Genomic DNA, 19,975 nt, shown 5'->3' on the forward strand with positions numbered 1-19,975 from the left:
TAAATGGACTAGTTTTTTTCCAAGTTAACATTATACATACACTCTGCAGTTAAAGTTTTTAAAACATTAGATTTTTTATAACATCCTGGATTTTTACCCAATTTTGACAGAAGCTTCTAATAGTACTAGTCAAAAGATAGTGTCTAGAGGAAAATTATAAAAAAAAAAATCCTCATTTTTGTTGTGCCTGTGATTAAGAGCAAACGTAGGCGAGACTATATGTTCTGCAACACCCTTACAATTTTAATAGCATAATACATCGATAAACCATCTCTAGCTAGGGGTTAAATTGAAGGTCAATACGTATTCAATGAGGTCCAATTATACTCTCGCAAATGCACAACTCATCAACCTTGTTTCTCAGCTAATTTAACAAAATAGAACCAGATTGGCTGCTAACAGTGATTTATAATTTCACTATATCATTAATGATTTAACAACAAAAAAAATATATTTATTTTTTATATCTCGAAGCTAATGCACATAACAATTCATTCCAGTTCTTAACCTACATAACGTTATCTTATCTTTCTTTATGAGGTAATAAGTCTAAATATTTTTTACTCAGTTTTTTTTTTAAAGTTAAAACATAATACTTATGGAGAATTTTCCATTTCTGATTTCCATGTCTGCTGAAATTGGTAAAAAATTATTTGTATAATGCTCAACTTTAACCATTTTGGATTAAAACTAAAGTTACTCTGATTTAACCAAATATCTGAAAGTCCATATTTATTCAAAATATTTTTTTATAAAAATCAACCTTTCAATATTTTAAGAGTACTAACTGATCTTGTAGTTAGTATTGCCATAACTTTTGATCATCTGACCATATTACAATATTGTTTTAGCAGTCAGTAAATAGGTGTAAAAATTCATTTGAAAATTAGTAATTACTGGTAATAACTGGGCCGTTTAAGGAATTACTTGTATTAACTAAGTGCATCAGGAATTACCTGTAATTCCTAAATTTTAGTAATTACATGTAATTCCTAATTTCACCTATTTACTGTAACATATATATATATAACAGTATTCTTTAAATTTTAATTGGAATTGGATTACCTCTCTTACACTGCTTTTAAACTGTCTAAATTGTCCGTTAACCAGAAAAACCCTTGTTTCCCCTTTTTTGCCCCCAATTGCTTAATGACTTGATCCATTACTCCCTGTAACCATCACTTCGTAGTATGAAAACTTGTGGTATAATTTCAGAGAAATTTATACACTTAAACACAAATTATTAACTGTAAACTACAAAAATGCTTATTTAGGCCTCTTTTTTTACGCCTCATTTATTGAAAACCCCATGGAGCAAGAGCCCTAATACTCAATTCAAGCCTTTCCTTTGTAGAGGGTCTTTGTAGTAAGAAAGCTTGTAGTATAATTTCAGAGAGATCCATACACTTAAACACAAGTTATTGTGTGTAAACTAGAAAAATGCTTCTTTTTGGCCCCTTATTTCTAAATGTTCAGGGATATTAACCCCAAACTGACATCAAGCCTTCCCTTCATTATATGGAACCCTGTGGTACAATGTCAAAGAGATCAATACGTTTAAACATAAGTTATTGTCACGAAACTTCAAAAATGCTTGTTTTTGGCCCTTAATTCCTAGACTGTTTGCCCCATAACCTGTAAAATAAATCCCAACCTTCCTTTTGTGGTTATAAACAAGGTGTTAAATTTTATTGATTTCTATTGGCTTATACTAAAGTTATTATCAGGAAACCATTTGTATTCAGACAACGCTGACGACAACAAAGCCGTTGACGTGATACCAATATATGACCACAAAAATTTTTGCGGCCATATGATTTTGAAGTATACCAGCTGTACTAAGGCCAAATATAAATATATGTGTGGTTCCAGTGACCCTACCTTCCCTCATTTTTGGTCTTGAAATTAGCCTACCCTAAAGATTTTATTGTCATTTTTCATTTAGCACTGTTAAAGTCAGAATGATGCTCCCTTGACTCAATATAACAAAAAAACATAAAATAAAAAAAAATCCATACCTCCCTACCCTAACTTTTTTTCAGTAACTGGGACCACACATACTATTTTATTTGCCCTAAACTTTAAATAGGTTAGTTAACGAGGTTAACATGGGCAGATCAAGAGTATGGGAAAAGGCAAGAACATACTGGTAAAAATATCGATGAGCATAGCAAGCCAAAATTTTTGACAATTAAATGCAAACAATTTTTTGTTCCTACCCTCTTAAGTCTGCCACTGGTTAAAATCTTTGGAAAGACCTATCAGCCTACATAGACACATTATCCTAGCCAACCAGTCTTTTCTCTTACTCCTTAATGTATTTATGAGAGCAGCAAATATCAATTTCAAAATCTTTGATTTGTTCAGCTTAAGATTGACCTTACAGCCTCTTACACTCAAGATGAGAACACGGAGACATTGAAAATGCATTTAGGCCAAGTTCAAGTTAATCCTGTCTGATAGAAACGAAAAACTTATGTATAAATCTGAGATTCAAAAATTGTGCTATCCTATTACCCATTATAAGCAAGAAATTTGTGTAACGAAAAAGCTGAACCATGAAGCTTAAGTCAAGGACAATGGATGCATGCAAAATGGAAACCTTTAAGGCATTTGTATACAAAGTATAAAACATCTAGATTTTCTACTTTCCGAAACATAAAGCTTATTACAAAAATTCTACCACCACCATTGTTCTGAAACTTTCAAGACTAAATGTGGTACAAATCATTATGGAAGAGCAGTAAAACCTACAACTTAATTGTAGACCTTGCCTAGTCTTTGAAAAGCATTTGCTACAGGCACTTGTTTCATGCCATGGTAAAGACCCCATGCATCTGACTTTCTTTGAGTATTTTATTTAATAAATATATGGTACAGAAGGATAATGTTCCAAATGTACAGTAGCCTTTGAGAAATCAACTGTTCTGCGCTACTCTTATGCCAATTCTTACAAGTTTCTTATTTTCTTTTGATGGGAAGAAGAACTTATTTGTTTTGGTGTCCTTCGTCTAGGTGGGGGGGGGGGGGGGGCCTTAACGAAAAAGAAAATTGGTTGATTATAGGGAATAACTGAAGCATGACTACAGTGGGCCCCCTCTTAGGCAGTCAGTGGGCCCCAATCTTTCTTTGTCTATAAAACATCAATGCTAAATATTGTAAAAATGTATGGAAATAATTACCAAGGCCTTCTTTATAATAGTTATTAGCTTATTCCTGATCTATATACATAAATTGCAAATGTCTTTATTTCTGATTGTAAGCTTCATAATAGAATAGCACATACAATGATTCATTCTGCTTCTCACTTTTATTCTGATACATGTTGGAATCGATATAAAAATACACAAGTTTCATCATACCTACATTTCACAGTACCACAGATTATTGATTTGTGTAACAAACACAGCTATGATAATGGACAACTATAAAGCACAATGCAGACTTATTTTTTAAATTATTTTATTTATTTATTCACTTCTTGAATGAAATATGCTACAAGTTGTTCCAGTTAAATGATGATGCACAACATAAATCAGCATAATGAATGATTAAGTACATTTTTTTTCATGTTTTTAAACTCTTTAATTTGTGAAACAGAATATTGAAGTGTTTTCTTTTGCAATCCTCAATGTGATAACTTGACGAAAATCTGAACAAAAAAATAAATGAATTTCAAAGCAGAATTTTCCTTAAAACAGAAAGAAAAGGATAAATATTGTTTAACTAATTACTGGTAACACTATCTACCATTATATGTATAATATATATCTCATTTAAAAATTGTATTATACAAATACAAATTCATAATACTTGATAATATATGAAACTATAAAGAACTTTTATAAAAGCATAAACAAAAATCCTATCATTAATGACAGTTTACAAAACAAATAAAATTTAGCCAATTATGTTATGGTGTGATTGTATAAATTATATTCTAGTCGAGATATATAAAACTAAATGTTCACAGTTCTTAAGATGATTCAAGATTAAAATTAAAATCTATCTTAGCTACACCATTCTATTCTGCTAAACAAAATATCAAACAAATTCTCCTCATTATAACCTTTTTAGTTTCTTCCTCAATAGTGTTAGTAAAAATATTACTGATCATAATTTAGCACATTCTGTACAAAAAATTAAATGCAAAATTGTGCCATTAATAACAGTCATGGTCATTTTTCAAAAACATTAAACGTAAAAAATTTAACTTATTTTATCTTGAAAGTATAAATAATTCTTTAAAAAGCAATGTTCTGAAAAGAAAGGCAACAAAAACAGATGAAAAAATGACTGATCCCTATATCTTGATCATACTTTACATAATAAATAATTTCAACAACCGTCGATATTTCCTCACAATTTACATTACTTTCCGTTCATACATTCTTCTTTTAAAACTATAAAAACTGAACTATGACATTTGTTAATTGTTTTGTGACATAAAATATCTATAAACAAGAGCTGCGGCCAATGCAACACCAAATGGAATCAGCCAGCCAGTCAAGGAACTGAAAAAAACAAAATCATTAAAATGTTATGCGACAGGATTGCTTCCCTTAGTACATGTGATAGGTACATAGTGGTCATGAGTTGTTGAGCTAAAGAAGTACTTCTTTTAATACCTCAGTTGGTAAACACACTGCCTGTAAAAGAGAGGTTTAAGATTCCAGTACCCAAAGAGACAAAGTGGTTTTGTATGTTGAATCAAGCTTTCCGGTTATAGCTAAAAGTTTTAGATCTCAAAAAGAGAAGAATGGATGAAGCCTCTTTTTATAGCTTAAATTTCATGTTTCAATGACCATCATCACATTAAATCAATTTCACAATTAGAAAAGAATAAATAGGAAATGAATGACAAAGTTCAATCAAAACATTCAGTTTTCTTTGTTTTTTTATTAACAAGAAACATTAAGCACATGCATTGACAATTATAGCCGATTTTGTTGAGTGCGTAAGGAAAGGTAGAATCCTGGGTTAGCTTGCTTGTTACCTGAACCATGAAGTCATTATTAGGTTTGATGAACTACCCTTCTTTAAGAGTAATCTAATCCGACAGATACATGTATATAACCAAACTATTTGTCTGTAAGATAAGACTACTTCGAAAGAAGGGTAGTATACCTTACCTTATAATGACTTCACAGTTCAGCTAACAAGCAAGCTAACCAAGGTTTCTACCCTTCCTACACATTCAGACCTTTATGTATTTAAAACAAAATCTCTATTGTTGACCTGAATGATGTATAAATATCAATCCTTAATACAAGTTATAAGAAAAGCTCCTCAAAAAAAGTTTTAATTTCTCACATATTTGTGCATAAAATTTCATTTTGAAATATTAAAACAGTTTACACAATACAATTATTTCATTATTAATTATCATAATTACCTCCCCTGGCTTGATGAAGGTGCGTTTATTGTTGTATTTTCCTGAAAGAAAAAATTCAAATGTGAAGAAAAAAGATTAACCCTTGAGGTAAATATATATTAATATTCACAATTAACATGTTTTCCTTTACTGTTGTTTTATCTTATGGTTATTTTTTTCTTCCATGGCTTTGTAAGTCTGTCATCCACTTATGAGCTTGAATACTCCTTTAGTATCAACCACCACTCTCCTTTCATTGAAGTCGGTGACCCTATCTTTATTCTGCATCATTATAACGGAAATTTATGTATCAACAACATATAGTTTTATAAGAAAAATCTATGGAGTAGAATTGGAGATTTTGCGATTTTAAGACAAATTTTAGAAGGGTTTTCGCCTATTTTATGTGCTTTCTATACAAATGTTCACCCGTTTTGAAAGAATTCAATCAGTTATATTTCAAATGATAATTGAGATAAATGCATTTTTTTTTTCGATTTTCAGTTGAAATTCATCGAGCCAGAGTTGTATGCCAAATTTTACTGAAATCTGTGACATAGCCCATTTACTGTAACTTGACCTTAAGCTTTTCAGTGATCGAAATTGGTGTTTGTCAAACTGCTATATAACCAGTGTAATTTTCTGATAAAATGGGTGGTTCAAAGTTTTTGAAATTTTTTATATTTTTGTTAAAGGGCCAAAGTAAATGCTTGATTAAATTTTTTGAAAACTAAACGAGCCAAATTAATTTTAGTGAAAGTGTTGGGTACCCCCTTAAGCTACATGGATATTGTAAATACCGGTATGTGTAAATATTGTCTAATTCATATATATACCAATCAAAGAACTAAATCAAATAGGCCATATTTATCAACCTCTATACCAAGTTACTTCAGGACCAAATAAGTAAAATTGAGAATAAAAATGGGGAATGTGTCAAAGAGACAACAAATGGACCATAAAGCAGGCAACAGCCGAAGGCCACCAATGGGTGTTCAATCATCAATGCAGCAAGAAACTCCTGCACCCGGAGACGTCCTTCAGCTGGCCACTAGTGTATAGTTGGATTGTTGGTGGTGATATAAAATAATCCAAGTAAGACATTAACTTTTAGACTTGTGGATTCATCCGTCCACACACAATACATTAAATTAACTTACCTTAATTGGTATGGATTTCCTGTCATCCTGCAAGAAAACAAATGTAATTTTATTATTTTAAGTTTTGAGAGTTTATGAATGTTTGCTAATCACATTTTCATCAATATTTTGTATAACTTCATGAGATAAAATTGAGAATGGAAATGGGGAATGTGTCAAAGCGACAACAACCTTACCATAAACAGCCGAGGGCCACCAAAGGGTCTCCAATGTAGTGAAAGGCGTCCTTCAGCCGGCCCCTTAACAAATATGTATACTAGTTCAGTGATAATGAACATTCCAAAAAAAAGCATCAAGAAAATTTTGTCTTGATTGATACCTTTTTTTAATATCTGTACATGTATACCTATGAAAATATAATGATATTCATAGATTTCTGACATAAATTTAACATTTAAATCCAATATAATTTGCTGTACAAAGCAAGGTTAACATTCATATCACATCAAAACCTTCTCATCCTAATATGTATGTAATATTTGCCACTGGAAATTTCACATGACCATGTACAACATTAATTCAGACAGATATATCTTACTAGATTAATATTTGGAATGCTTAAAGTATTTTTTGTTTTGCTTTCTCTCTTAAACATGTTGAAAATTATCTGATGTATTATAGGACAGTCTGACAAGCAACTAAAACAATCATATATATGTCCACTAAAAGCATGGCAACTCACCCTATCACATCATACCCGTAGCCAGGGGGGTTCGGATGACCCCCCCCTTGAAAACAAATAAGCACTGGTAAAGTCAATGTTCTGTTCGAACTGTGACTGTTAAAGTCGAGTTTGTGAGTCCAACGAATCCCCCATTGGAAATTCCTGGCTACAGGCCTGCACATTTCTAATTTGTAATATGGTTTAAAAATCTCAACTTAGCATATACAGTGAAACCTGTCCAAACCGAACACCCACGGGACTTTGAGTTTTGTTCGGTTTTCACAGGTGTTCCTATTATAGAGGTAAACGGAAGTCGACACCAAAATAATTTTGGCACTGACTGACAAGGGATTAAAGATGACACAACAGACGACAATTTATTTTGTGTTGATTTAGATGTAAATGTAAAAAATATAAGTAGATGAAGATAGACGTATTGCTTCATATTTGTTAATAAATCAATCACGCTCGTTTTTGTGAGATGTCTGACTTGGAGGGATTTTGCTTTTGATAATTATTTTCCCTGACTAATTCAGATTTCCAGTTGCTGTCAAATGAGGATTCCGTAGTTGAATCGAAATTGTCATTGTAAACACGAGTTCTCGGACAAAAGTGGCTGATTGATACTGCGCCACACGATAAGAGTGAAACAACAGCAGGGCTCCAATTTATTCTTGGACTTTATTGTTGCAGAACTGCTAACAGATGTCTTTGTGAGCATCCGAATCAAATATACATGTATATGGTCTCTAACGGGAATCCGACAATCGAAAGCCATTGACCTTGTTGTGTTACACGACTTCTAAATCCAGTGAAAAGCTTTAAAACTATTTTTAAATTAAACAATTTAGCTACAAAATGGCAGTTACGATTTTGTGATCGTAATTATTTAAGTAACGTGCATTTAATTGATCTGAAAGGTCCTTCCTTGTCATTATCGGCCAGGGGGGTAGCTGACCAGTTTAACGTTTCTTTACAAAAAAAAATCACTTTAGACATGGACACAAACATGCTAACTAGTTTTTTAAAACAACTCACCAGTTAATTAACCTAAAATACCCTTGGGGATACTCTGTATTCCTGTGTTTGTTAATTAAATCATGCAAATAATTAAAATGCTTTTTTGTTTTGATTGCTATTGATCGATTTTGACAGGTAATTTTAAAGACAAATTTTCTAATTTTCTAACTAGCCTTCAAAAAGCGTTCAGAATTCGGTGTTGACAGGGGTCGGTTTTGTCAGGTTATATTCACGTTAATTGATAGGGAAATTTTTCGGGACTTTGAAAATTGTTTGGTTTAAACTGAAATTCGGTTTTATCAGGGTTCGGTTTACCCAGGTTTCACTGTATAAAAATTATGATGAAAATTAACATCATGATGAAGATGAATATTAAGTTTTAAGCTACATGTATTACAACTACAACTTCATAGTAACCTGTCTAAATCTAACTTTAATCTGATATACATGTATAACAGACCAAGATACAGACAAGAAATTAATTCTTAAACAAAAAATACCAAAAAGATTTGGTCTTGAGATGACTTTAAACAAACCTCATGTAATGTTCCTATAATGTAATCTTTCATAAGATCTCTTGCGTCAGTTGAGTGGCCAACATCCTCAAAGGCTTCAGTGGCATCTCGACCTTAAAGTAACAATGGATCAAAAGTTATAGGCCAACAAAATTATTCACATGTGATATATATTTTGAAGAATGTAAATTGTCTTTTAAAGCTAAGCACATCTTGTGTGTGGCTTAAATTGAAAGATATTTACTTTTCTTAAACACATATTGTAAGATTGCTGTCTCATAAATACTCTCATTGACATTTATCCAACATCTTCTTTCATTCAACTATGGAGAAGACAGGTGTATCTTTGTCTCATCAGTGTGTTACACAGGGGACAATATCTTTAAGCAGTGAATATGACCTCAGATTTGTTGAGCCCAGAATCAATATGTCTCTGTCCTGTTCCCTATATCTTTCATCTATATGTTTTATTCAAATTAAGTAAGGGAAATAGTACAAAATCATTCTGCATAGTTTCCCCAATAAGTGATTATTTTAAATTCTAGTGCTTGTGGAGTTATTTCATTTTCAATTTATTAATATTAAACAAATCTAGATGATTTTTTTTAATACCTGATTGCTCTAATAATACTTCTTCTCCACCAGGATGCTAAAATAAAGGAAACTACTATTAAAATTGTATTCATTATGAAAATGATAACTTATCAAAACAAAAAATAACAAGAATAAACACAAGTACACTTATGACTTTAATCTGACTAAATATATTAACAGGCCATTCAGCAAATATTTGATCTCTTACAGAACCTCAAACAATCCCTGGATAACTTTATTTCTACAAACTTGGTGTCAAAATGGATGAACATACAATGATTCTGTCAGAGCATATTTCTTTTTCAAGAGTGGATACTAAAATCAGTAAAATATTTTACTAAATAATATATAATATATTTTGAAAAACTTTGTTACATACATGACATATTAATGTATCCTAAATTTATATAAAATTATTTAAAGGACTTTGTAAATGAGAGATCAGGATCAAACATGTCAAATAAGACCTATTATACAAACATCATTTAATTTATAATATAATACACAAAATTTGATCTGAACTTCATTGTGATTTATAATGAACCAGTAAACAGTGATTTCTGGTAAAAAATGGTATGACTACTTCCTATAATGAATCTAAAGAAGAATAAAGTTCAATGACCTATTGCATGTATTGCTTGTAGTTTTATAATAAAAATATATATGTATCATGAAAACTTTGATATCTTAAAGTTACATGTATTGAACCAAGAAAATGTGGACAATGTCAGACCAAAGTTATGTAAAGGATAGTACATGTCAGATAGAGGGAGCATTTCATCATGTAAAATTTTTGTTGATTTTTGTTTTAATTTCTATTTTGTTAGCATCCATCTTCGCTAGCCAAGGGTTACGATCCACTCCCGCTCTCTTCACCCTTGGCGGATTGAGATAAAATTTCGGAGACACAAGGTAAGGATTTTTATTGGTCGCAGTCAAAACTCGCTGCATCCAATCAAAATGCGCCTGTAACATGATCACGTGTAAATGTAGAAAGTGTTTGTAAACAATTGCCACGTGTTTTTTGTGCAACAAGCCTTTACATCCCTAAACCTACGACTATATTTAGTGAAATCTTGAATGTTTTTAATCAACAAATGGAAGTTCCTGTGTATGTTTCATGCACAAATGCATGAATGTTGCAGTATGCTTTCATTTCCGGCTTTACCAAGTGTGTAGCATCTAGACGCTACCGTGTTTTTACCTCCAAGCTGAAGAGTTCAAGTGCTACCATTGGTCAAGACTAATGTATTCGGAATTGGCGTGGTTTTTATCTTCCGATAGATGGTGCAACATTGTTATCACAAATGTTGGCTCAATCCGCCACGGGTGAAGAGAGCGGGAGTGGATCGTAACCCTTGGCTAGCGAAGATGGTTAGCATCAAAATTGGTAATAATAAATGGGACCAAGAACTTTACAGGAAAATAAAGCTATTTTAACTTTGAATCAAATTATGTAAAGTTTTTGTTGAGTATGATGTCATGGTACATGTACATGTATAAAGGTCAAAATGTGGACTGACCCAACCATGCAGTTTATTAGATTCATGATAAATATACATCAAAATATTATATCACAATAAAATTGACATTTTATTATGAAATTATTATTAAGTATTAGCTTTGAACATGCTGAATGACGAATTTCTTTCTTTTGTCCATATTCATAGACCAACCAGTCATGCCAGTTGTTTTATTATGACTTAATCAGACCAGTACACAGGTAAATGAGTTGATCCTATATTACTTGTAAATGGTGTAATTGACCAATCAGCTCTAAATGAGACCTACATGTAATAACATAATAAGTAATTTGACATAGGAAATGAACAAAACAGTGTATGAATATGAAAGTAGTCTGTTTAATGTTATGTAATAATCTGTAAATTATGCATGCATGAGTCTTTTACTGTTGAAATTAATAAATACATTATAAAAACATGAAAATGCCTCCCATTTAAATAGTTTAGCACAAAAGAAATTATGAATAATGCCAATTTCATTTTTTTGTTTCGAATGTCCTACATCTTGACCTTTATGATTATGTGGCCCAAGTTGTGAATGTCAAGTCTTTAAAATAATCTGCGCATTAAAATTACCTCTTCAAGAAACTTTGAAACATCATAAACATTATCGTGAATGACCATAAGAGTCTTTGATTTATCAGTGTTGTTTTTTACGTCGGATTCTCTAAAAACTTCCGTCATTTTGCAAAAGTCGAGATTTCGTGAACGTCCCGGAAATGAAAGAAAACCTATAAATTCCGAAACGGACGAAGAGAGTTACTCCCCTTTATGTATTTTCCGGATTAGCATGAAATCACTTCAAAATGTCCCAAAATGATTTAGACAATGCAAATCCTACAATATACGAAGTTGGTTCTGAGAGAGCGATCCTACCAGAGGAACAGGATGAAAGTGTTACAGATAAAATAGATACTAGAGAAGTTTTTGGTAAGATATACCTGACATGACAGAATAAATCAACCAAATCATTATAGAAATTATATGACAGCTGAGTAAATCCATATAAGGCACAAAATGTGCACCTGAATATAGCAGGCTAATGTTGTACCTATATTTAAAAAAGGTGACAAGCATAACGCTATTAATTATAGACCAGTTTCATTAACTGCAATATGTTGCAAAATTTTAGAACATATTTTAACAAGCAACATAAGGAAACACCTTACAATTAATAACATATTAAATGATAGTCAGCATGGGTTTAGAAGCAAAAGGTCTTGTGAGACCCAACTTATCATCAGCATACAAGATCTTGCTAAATCATTGGGATATGGTAACCAAATAGATGTCATACTTTTAGATTTTTCCAAAGCTTTCGATAAAGTCCCACATAAAAGATTAGCCCAGAAATTAGAATTTTATGGTATTAGAAATCAAAATTTAAATTGGATAAATGACTTTTTAGCTGACAGGCAACAGCAAGTACTATTAAACGGTGTAAAATCTTCAAAATTAGCAGTTGATTCTGGTGTCCCTCAGGGAACAGTTTTAGGCCCAACATTATTTTTACTCTTTATAAATGACCTACCCGAACATGTAACTTGCAATGCAAGACTTTTTGCAGATGACTGTTTATTTATAGAAATGTAAATAATAGTTCTGATGCACAATTACTTCAAAAAGATTTGTCTAGTTTAGTAAAATGGGAAGAGGATTGGCAAATGAATTTTAATCCTGAGAAGTGTTATGTAATTCATATTTCTAAAAAAAGTAAACCTTCAACTTTTGATTATATATTACATAATCATATTTTAGAAGCAGTAAAAGACAGCAAATATTTAGGCGTAACTATAAGCCATGATCTTGATTGGGGAACGCATATTGACAATATTACTTGTAAGGCAAATAAGACCTTAGGTTTTCTTCGTAGGAACTTAAAAAACTGCACACGTAAGGTTAAAAACCTTACGTACACATCACTTGTCCGTCCGGTCGTCGAATACTCTTCCCCTGTCTGGGATCGGTACAAAAAACAACACATCACTCAGGTTGAGCAGGTACAGCGTAAGGCAGCCAGGTTTGTCTTTAATGATTATAAAGACAGATCACCTGGAGCAGTTTCAAATTTAATAAAATCATTGGAATGGGAAAATTTAGAATCTAGAAGGAAGAAGGCTAGATTAACTATGCTGTATAAAATAAATTGGGGGTTAGTGGAAGTTCCTAAGGACAACTTAACAATTTCTGATAGACGCACTAGGGGGAAACATAAATTTAGGCAAATATCCACAAATAAAGATTTCTATAAATTTTCATTTTATCCTCGCACTATTTCGGACTGGAACTCACTACCTGAAGCAATAGGTATGTCTGACACCCTGGAATCCTTCAAAAGTGGCATATCCACTCTAACACTTGAAGGATCCACAGCAACTTATTAAACTTTAAAGCCACTGTACATAATGTATATATGTTATTGATAACGATTTTTCTTTGTCATATTGTTTTTAAATTAAGTCCATATGTACATAGCACACAAGTTCCGGGAAGTTTTACACTCCTACCTAGGAGTCTACTCCCGTATTCGGAAGAAGAAGAAGAAGAAGAAGAGGTATCTTGTTTTGTAACCCCCATTGACATAATGGTTACAATGGTTACATTGGTTACACCCATACAAACTATCATATAAATCATTCACAACTTCTCCAGTCTATTTTTTTGTAACCCCCATTGACATAATGGTTACATTGGTTACATTGGTTACACCCATACAAACTATCATATAAATCATTCACAACTTCTCCAGTCTATTTGTATCTTTCCTTCACCTAATGGTTACATTGGTTACACTGGTTACACAAATGCAATTTCTGTTACCATGGCAACCCTTGCATGACGAATCAGGTTGGTTACATTCATGGAGAATCAGGGGGAATTTGGTTACAATGGTTAATATGAGGCAGGCATAACCTGTGAATGGGGACGAAGTCTGTATGTATTATTTTTTTAAATTCAATCATGTTGATAAAAGAAACGGAAATACCGTACGTAACGTTCCTGATTTTGGTTCTGTTGTTAGGGTATTAGCTGTGACGTTATTTAAGTTATAACATCATATTCGATGTAAACAAAAGAAACGCTTTCATCAGGTGACGTAACGTTTTTTCCATATCAAACAATTATTAAAATTGAATTTGTATTGAGATCCAATCTTATATTTTACTAGACTGATAAATATAATTTTTTTCAAAGTCTCATGCAAACAAGACAGATATCTGTGCAAATGCGGGAAAAAGCGGAACAGGAAGTAGATCTGAAAAAATAAAGTTAACGATTTTGAGTTCATTAGTAGAATGAAAAATTCGGAGAATTTTCCAGATTTTTTTTTTTTTTTTTTTTATTGATTTTTCTACCGTAATTGGGGACTTCATCCCCATATTACACAATAAATTATTCCAACACATAATTATTACCTATTGGATCCTTTCACTTGACCCATGAATCTGGCGGGTTTAAATTTGATGTCAGACAAATATCGCTTTTCCATTGTGGCGTCAGATATTTTCTATTGTGACGTCAAAATTTTACAGGAACCTTTGCGATGTCCAGTAATGGCATGTTAGTATTACACCAAGGACTATTAGAAATTAACTGTGAGCTAATGGAGTAGTGTGCAACACATAGTAGTATTCTACATCATGAAACATCTAGAAATTAATTAAATACTATCAGAATTCCATCATGGTTTTAGAAGTACCAAGGATCATGCAAAGCACAACTTATAGGCATAATACATGATCTAACATGAATTCAGTGTAGTTCATAAACGTTTATGAATCTTGCCTTTAAAAAGCATGAAAATATATTACTCTAAATTATTCTCTTGATCAATTTCTAATAGTTGATATTCTTCACATGTTGTCGTTGAGCCTTTTTGCATATATCTCCAAGTTCTGTTTTTTTCATTTCTGCCTAATACCATTTAATAAATTGTCTTACTATAGCTTACATTGTATACATGTAGTTAAATAAAATGTTAATTTCAGATTTAATTCGTGTTATAAATGACCCTGAACATCCACTGACATTAGAGGAATTGAATGTTGTTGAGCAAAGCAAAGTTATTGTAAGTGTTTTACTATCAAGTGAATGAAAAAGATAAGATGTTAGTTATGTCAATTATGTAAATCTTACAAACATGGTGTGATGTGTTTCCCGATAATTGTCTACTAAGCTACACTGTTCATTATTTAACCTTTTATTAAAAATCTGCCGTAAAAAAAGACTCACTTTAAGTGGGATTACGAACAAGTTAAGAACTGCAAAAAAGTGTAGTTTATGGACAATTCAATGTCTTACAGGTGTTTGAATTCAATAGATATTCAAAAGAACATTAGAATCAGATGAAATAAACTTATAACCTCAAGATATATTTCCAAGACACTGTTTGAGTGAAAAATGTGTAATTATGAAATACATAAAATCATTTATCACTTCTCTATATATATTCAGTGTTAATGACAAAAATCTTGAATAGGATGTATTTTAGATGAGCAACAAGAAAAATTTTAATGGAGCAAAGGGAAAGATCTAATTTTATCAGTTTGAGAATAGAAAGTCCTACAGTTCATTAAAATTATATGCACTATAACGTGATATGAATTTTCTTTCAGGTTGATGATGATGCTAATAAAGTGACGATAGAATTTACACCCACAATTCCACACTGTAGTATGGCAACATTGATTGGATTGTCTATTCGGGTCAAACTTCTGCGATCTCTGCCACCAAGATTCAAGGTAACAAGAATGTTAATATAAAGACACAGAAAAACAATTAAACTAATTTAATTAATGAGGGTTGTTTGGTACCTTAGAATGATATTAAAATGTCCATGTATATTCTACCATAGATTTCTATCTGATATTGTTCTTTGCTTTTAGTCTGATAAAAAAAGAGAACATTCAAAGTATCAATTGGTCAATTGCATGCAATCTTAATCTCATATTAAACATGATAATGAATGGTAATAGATAATTCATAGTTACCATAAGCAATTTTAAAGCATACATGTTTTGAATAATGTACATTTTTTAATAACAGGTAGATGTTTCTATAACACCTGGAGCACATGCATCTGAAGAAGCAGGTAATTTACTTCAAAATGTTAACTGTTACATTGTCCCTCTCGAGAGCCTATATTCTTAAATCAACGGTTTCATATAGAGCCTTTTTCTTGGGTGTCAGTATGATGTCACAACATGTGATCTCATACAAAATGTATAAATAAGAGAACATTTGGGCTTTTTGCTAAGGATTCAACGTGATACAAACATCATCTTATTTTTTATTTTTTTTAGGAAAATGCACTTTCCAGGGTTTCAAATTTGCTTTAATTTATGAAAGGTCCAAGACCATTTGAATTTTGAAGTGAACTGTCCTTCTTTATACAGTCAACTGTCATGTATTAAACATTAGTGTCAACTATGGAAGTCCTCTACTTTTCTAATTCAAAAGTGAAAAGCCCCCCTCCTAGAAAGATTGTTCCTGGATCTGGGACCCACACACATTGGACTCCTGTCATATGAGATGATAATTACACATTACTGTGGATTAATTTATTTTTGTGGGTACCAATTTTCTTGGGACTAAAGAAAACTTATGTTTGTGGATATTTAATTTCGTGGTTTTGCTAAATTATGCATACAAGCCTTCAGAAAATTTGTCATTCGTTAAACATTTAATTTAGTGGTTCATCTGTGCCATCCAATTTCGCGAAAATTGGTATCAATCGAATAATAATGAATCGACAGTACTCTAATCATTTTGTTTTTATATTTCCAGTAAACAAACAATTAGCTGACAAAGAAAGAGTGGCAGCAGCTTTGGAGAACAGTCATTTGATAGAAGTTGTTAATCAGTGTTTGGATGACCAGAAAAGAAAAATAGCATAGAGATATATTTCCCCATTTACCCAAATCCATGTCTTTTCATCACTTTTCAGGCCTTAGGAACATAAGTGTAATGCAGAATGTCTGAAGACTTTTTCAAATATAAATAATAACAATTAAAACAAATAGACACTTGATTTACAACTGGACAACTTACATAATGTGTAGAAGGTTGAAGAAAGCCAAGGACTTTTAGTCATAGATGAATTTTTAACACCTCCAATATTTGGCTGACTTGCTGTTTACTTGCTTGAAAAAATAATAGAAAAAAAAATCTCTACCAATGCCTACGGTACCTCAACATATTACAGTAGAGAATAGCCAAAAAATGTTATTAACTCATTTTTCTTTTGGTACAGTTATAAAAATTAGTTATACCCAAGACACGTTAATACATTTTTGGTTATTAATAATTATTATGAATATATATGTAAATAAATTGATCAACAGTGACTTCATGTAGTTATTGCATTCACAAGATCACATAGTCATTATGAGCTTTCATGAAAAGTTTATTGAAAACAGTAAATTTAAGACAATGTTGCAGTTTTTAGTGTCTTTTCATTGTATAATTGTATCAATTTCATTAAATTGAACATGGAAAGATTTCAAATTGAATTGTGCATGAATGAATAAAACATCAAAACCTTCTATTTTCTTTTAAATTATTGCACAGAGTTATCTCCCATGTTTAATATCGATTTAAACTGCAATTTCAACAATTATCTCCCTTTAGTGATATACTTCTATAACTCATATCTCCCATTGACCAGACAACAGATTCTCCAAAAAGCAATACTAAATATTTTATATTTGTTCATAATACATCCCCAAACTGTAATGACAAAGCCCCTCTGCAAGACTTTAATAATAGGCTGCTCTTACCTTCTGCTGAGGGTTTTTGTTATCTCCCTTTATGAATAAAATATCAATATAAAAGTATTACTGTAAAAGAATGTTCTTTCTTAGAAGTTAAGATTGTAGTGGTTATCTTTATATTTCAGACCAAACAGCATTTGATTGATCATTTTTAAAGATTGAATTTTGATATAAGGGAACAGTCATTATTTATCAGCTGAGGGGGTCGGTTCAAATTTTCACATCAAAAAGTTTTGTTGGCAACCCCCCCCCCCCCCCCATAATTTTTATGAACCACATAATGACCCCCCTTAAAATGATGTTTCATAAGTATGACCCCCCTACTAAAAAAAAAAACCTATTAATTAACAGTGGGCAAATAACTATGGGAAGAATGTGGACATTGACACTATCTGTTACCGAGTATGCGTGGCAGAAAGAAATTTTCTCTGATTGCAGTCATTTTCTTTGATTTTGTACTGATTTTTTATCATTACATTCTACAATTATAAGTTCCTCTGGTATCTTCCGTCCCTCTTTTCTATTATTTAGTATAAGTAGCTTGAATTACCCCGATTTTGTTTTTTGTCCATGGATTTATGAGTTTTGAAGAGCGGTATACTACTGTTGCCTTTATTGAACTTATTAATTTGATAAAGATAATATTCAGTTTGACTGCATGTTAGCAGTCATTAATAACTGATATTCCCTAACTATTTTCAAATATTTTTATTTGATAAAACAAAAAAACTACAAGGTAATTTTATATTCCCTTGATGTTCATCATGACCTTCAAAGTTCTTTAAATTTGTTTTGAAGCTGATGGAACTGATTTTGGTTAATATTTTTCAGTTTAATTCTACTTTGAATAAAACAGCCTGAATACATGAAATATCACATCGATTTTTTTTTCAGATTTTTTTTTCTTGAAACATGAATTTCTGACACATGCAAGAAAAAAAGACAAAATGAGCATTTAAATGAAAAAATATAGATCGCAATTTAACTCGAAGGTTCGTGTACAGAATGAAGGAAAATGTCTCAATTCATTTAATGCCTTTATTAAAAATTTAAAGTTTTATAAATGTTTTGTGGATTTTATTTTTCCAATCATATAGTTTTAGGGAGTGCAACTTATGGTTCTGGTCCTTCCTGCTTCAAATATGAATATACAGTAACATTATTTTGGAGCTTATATTTATATATATATATATATAATTATTTTCTGTGACTGTATCTTACATTAATTTGTAGGATCCTTTACTATAGATAATTTAGCTGATCTGTAACAATAACATCTTCATGCCTTATATATCATGTACTGTAGTACGCCGCTAGATTCAAACTGACGTGGAAAGGTAACATATGGCCACCGAAAGCTCTTTTTTGAGAGCCCAGGTGGTCGTGTGGTCTAGCGGGACGGCTGCAGTGCAGGCGATTTGGTGTCACGATATCACAGTAGCATGGGTTCGAATCCCGGCGAGGGAAGAATCAAAAATTTGCGAAAGCAAATTTACAGATCTAACATTGTTGGGTTGATGTTTAGACGAGTTGTATATATATCATGTATATATAGGTTTATTATTATAAGAACATTCAATTTCATTTCAATGTGGAATAGTTTTTCTAAATCCCTGAGTTTGTGAATGCCATGCTACCCAACAAAATTAAAGGCCCTTACTTGAATCATTAAATATTCTTTATCTTAATCGATAACTTTGTAATAATTTAGTAAATTAATAATATCTTTATAATTATCAAATGATTTTAGAATGTACACACCTTTAACAGTCCTACATCTATTCTAAGAAATATCATCAACATGATTTTAACACTTTAGAAAGTTGAAATAAACATGTTCAACTGCATGTTCAGAAACTTTTCATGTTTTATACAGTTGTTAATCTTATGAATTGGTTGTAAATTTTCACATCCTATGGGAAATCAACCATAACAAATGAGTGATTAGATACACTACAAATGAGAGATTGGGCATCCTGCTGGTGCTTTCAAAGGTTTTAAAATGACAGAAATCATCAAAGAGATTGCACACTTACTTACAATATCGTCAACAATTTATATACTTGACAGACGTAAAAACTTTCATTGTGTGACCCCCCCCAGTAAAATAAAAATGTTGATGGCAACACCCCCCCCCCAGCTGTGTGATTTTTTTGGTAATGACCCCCCCCCCCCCCCCCCCTAAAATGCACTGAACCCCTCAGCTGATAAATAATGACTGTTCCCTAAGTCAGCTTTGATTAATTTATTAAGTAATTTCTAATTAACATTCAGGTAAAAATGATTTCCTGTTTTAATGAGTTATTTCCCATGCAAAATTGATTTCAATACATTTATAACAGATTCTACTGT

General features: G+C 31.7%; 2 protein-coding genes across 2 annotated transcripts; one reads left to right on the forward strand and one right to left on the reverse strand.

The window, feature by feature from the left end:
- Positions 1-3,230: 3,230 nt before the first annotated feature.
- On the reverse strand, positions 3,231-11,586 carry LOC134720755 (cytochrome b5-like). Its single transcript, XM_063583241.1, has 6 exons — positions 11,427-11,586; positions 9,346-9,382; positions 8,755-8,846; positions 6,535-6,561; positions 5,396-5,436; positions 3,231-4,514 (listed from the first exon to the last, which is right to left on the reverse strand). Exons 1-6 carry the CDS (start codon positions 11,532-11,534, stop codon positions 4,430-4,432), a joined length of 390 nt encoding a protein of 129 aa, XP_063439311.1. The 5' UTR covers positions 11,535-11,586; the 3' UTR covers positions 3,231-4,429.
- LOC134720754 (cytosolic iron-sulfur assembly component 2B-like) lies at positions 11,521-17,395 on the forward strand. The gene is made up of 5 exons (XM_063583240.1): positions 11,521-11,780; positions 14,840-14,919; positions 15,467-15,592; positions 15,897-15,942; positions 16,638-17,395. Exons 1-5 carry the CDS (start codon positions 11,657-11,659, stop codon positions 16,745-16,747), a joined length of 486 nt encoding a protein of 161 aa, XP_063439310.1. The 5' UTR covers positions 11,521-11,656; the 3' UTR covers positions 16,748-17,395.
- The last annotated feature ends 2,580 nt before the right edge of the window (positions 17,396-19,975 follow it).

This window comes from Mytilus trossulus, chromosome 6, assembly GCF_036588685.1.
Source record: "Mytilus trossulus isolate FHL-02 chromosome 6, PNRI_Mtr1.1.1.hap1, whole genome shotgun sequence".
Classification (NCBI taxonomy): Eukaryota; Metazoa; Mollusca; class Bivalvia; order Mytilida; family Mytilidae; genus Mytilus; species Mytilus trossulus.

Excerpts from the sequence above, each read along its gene's own strand:
- LOC134720755 (XM_063583241.1), bottom strand. The coding sequence starts at position 11,534 with ATGACGGAAGTTTTTAGAGAATCCGACGTAAAAAACAACACTGATAAA. Across the intron at positions 6,562-8,754 it reads TTATAGGAACATTACATGAG|GATGACAGGAAATCCATACC; the intron begins GTTTGTTTAAAG and ends GTTTTCTTGCAG. Across the intron at positions 4,515-5,395 it reads CCTTCATCAAGCCAGGGGAG|TTCCTTGACTGGCTGGCTGA; the intron begins GTAATTATGATA and ends TGTTTTTTTCAG.
- LOC134720754 (XM_063583240.1), top strand. The coding sequence starts at position 11,657 with ATGTCCCAAAATGATTTAGACAATGCAAATCCTACAATATACGAAGTT. Across the intron at positions 14,920-15,466 it reads TTGAGCAAAGCAAAGTTATT|GTTGATGATGATGCTAATAA; the intron begins GTAAGTGTTTTA and ends ATTTTCTTTCAG. Across the intron at positions 15,593-15,896 it reads CTCTGCCACCAAGATTCAAG|GTAGATGTTTCTATAACACC; the intron begins GTAACAAGAATG and ends TTTTAATAACAG.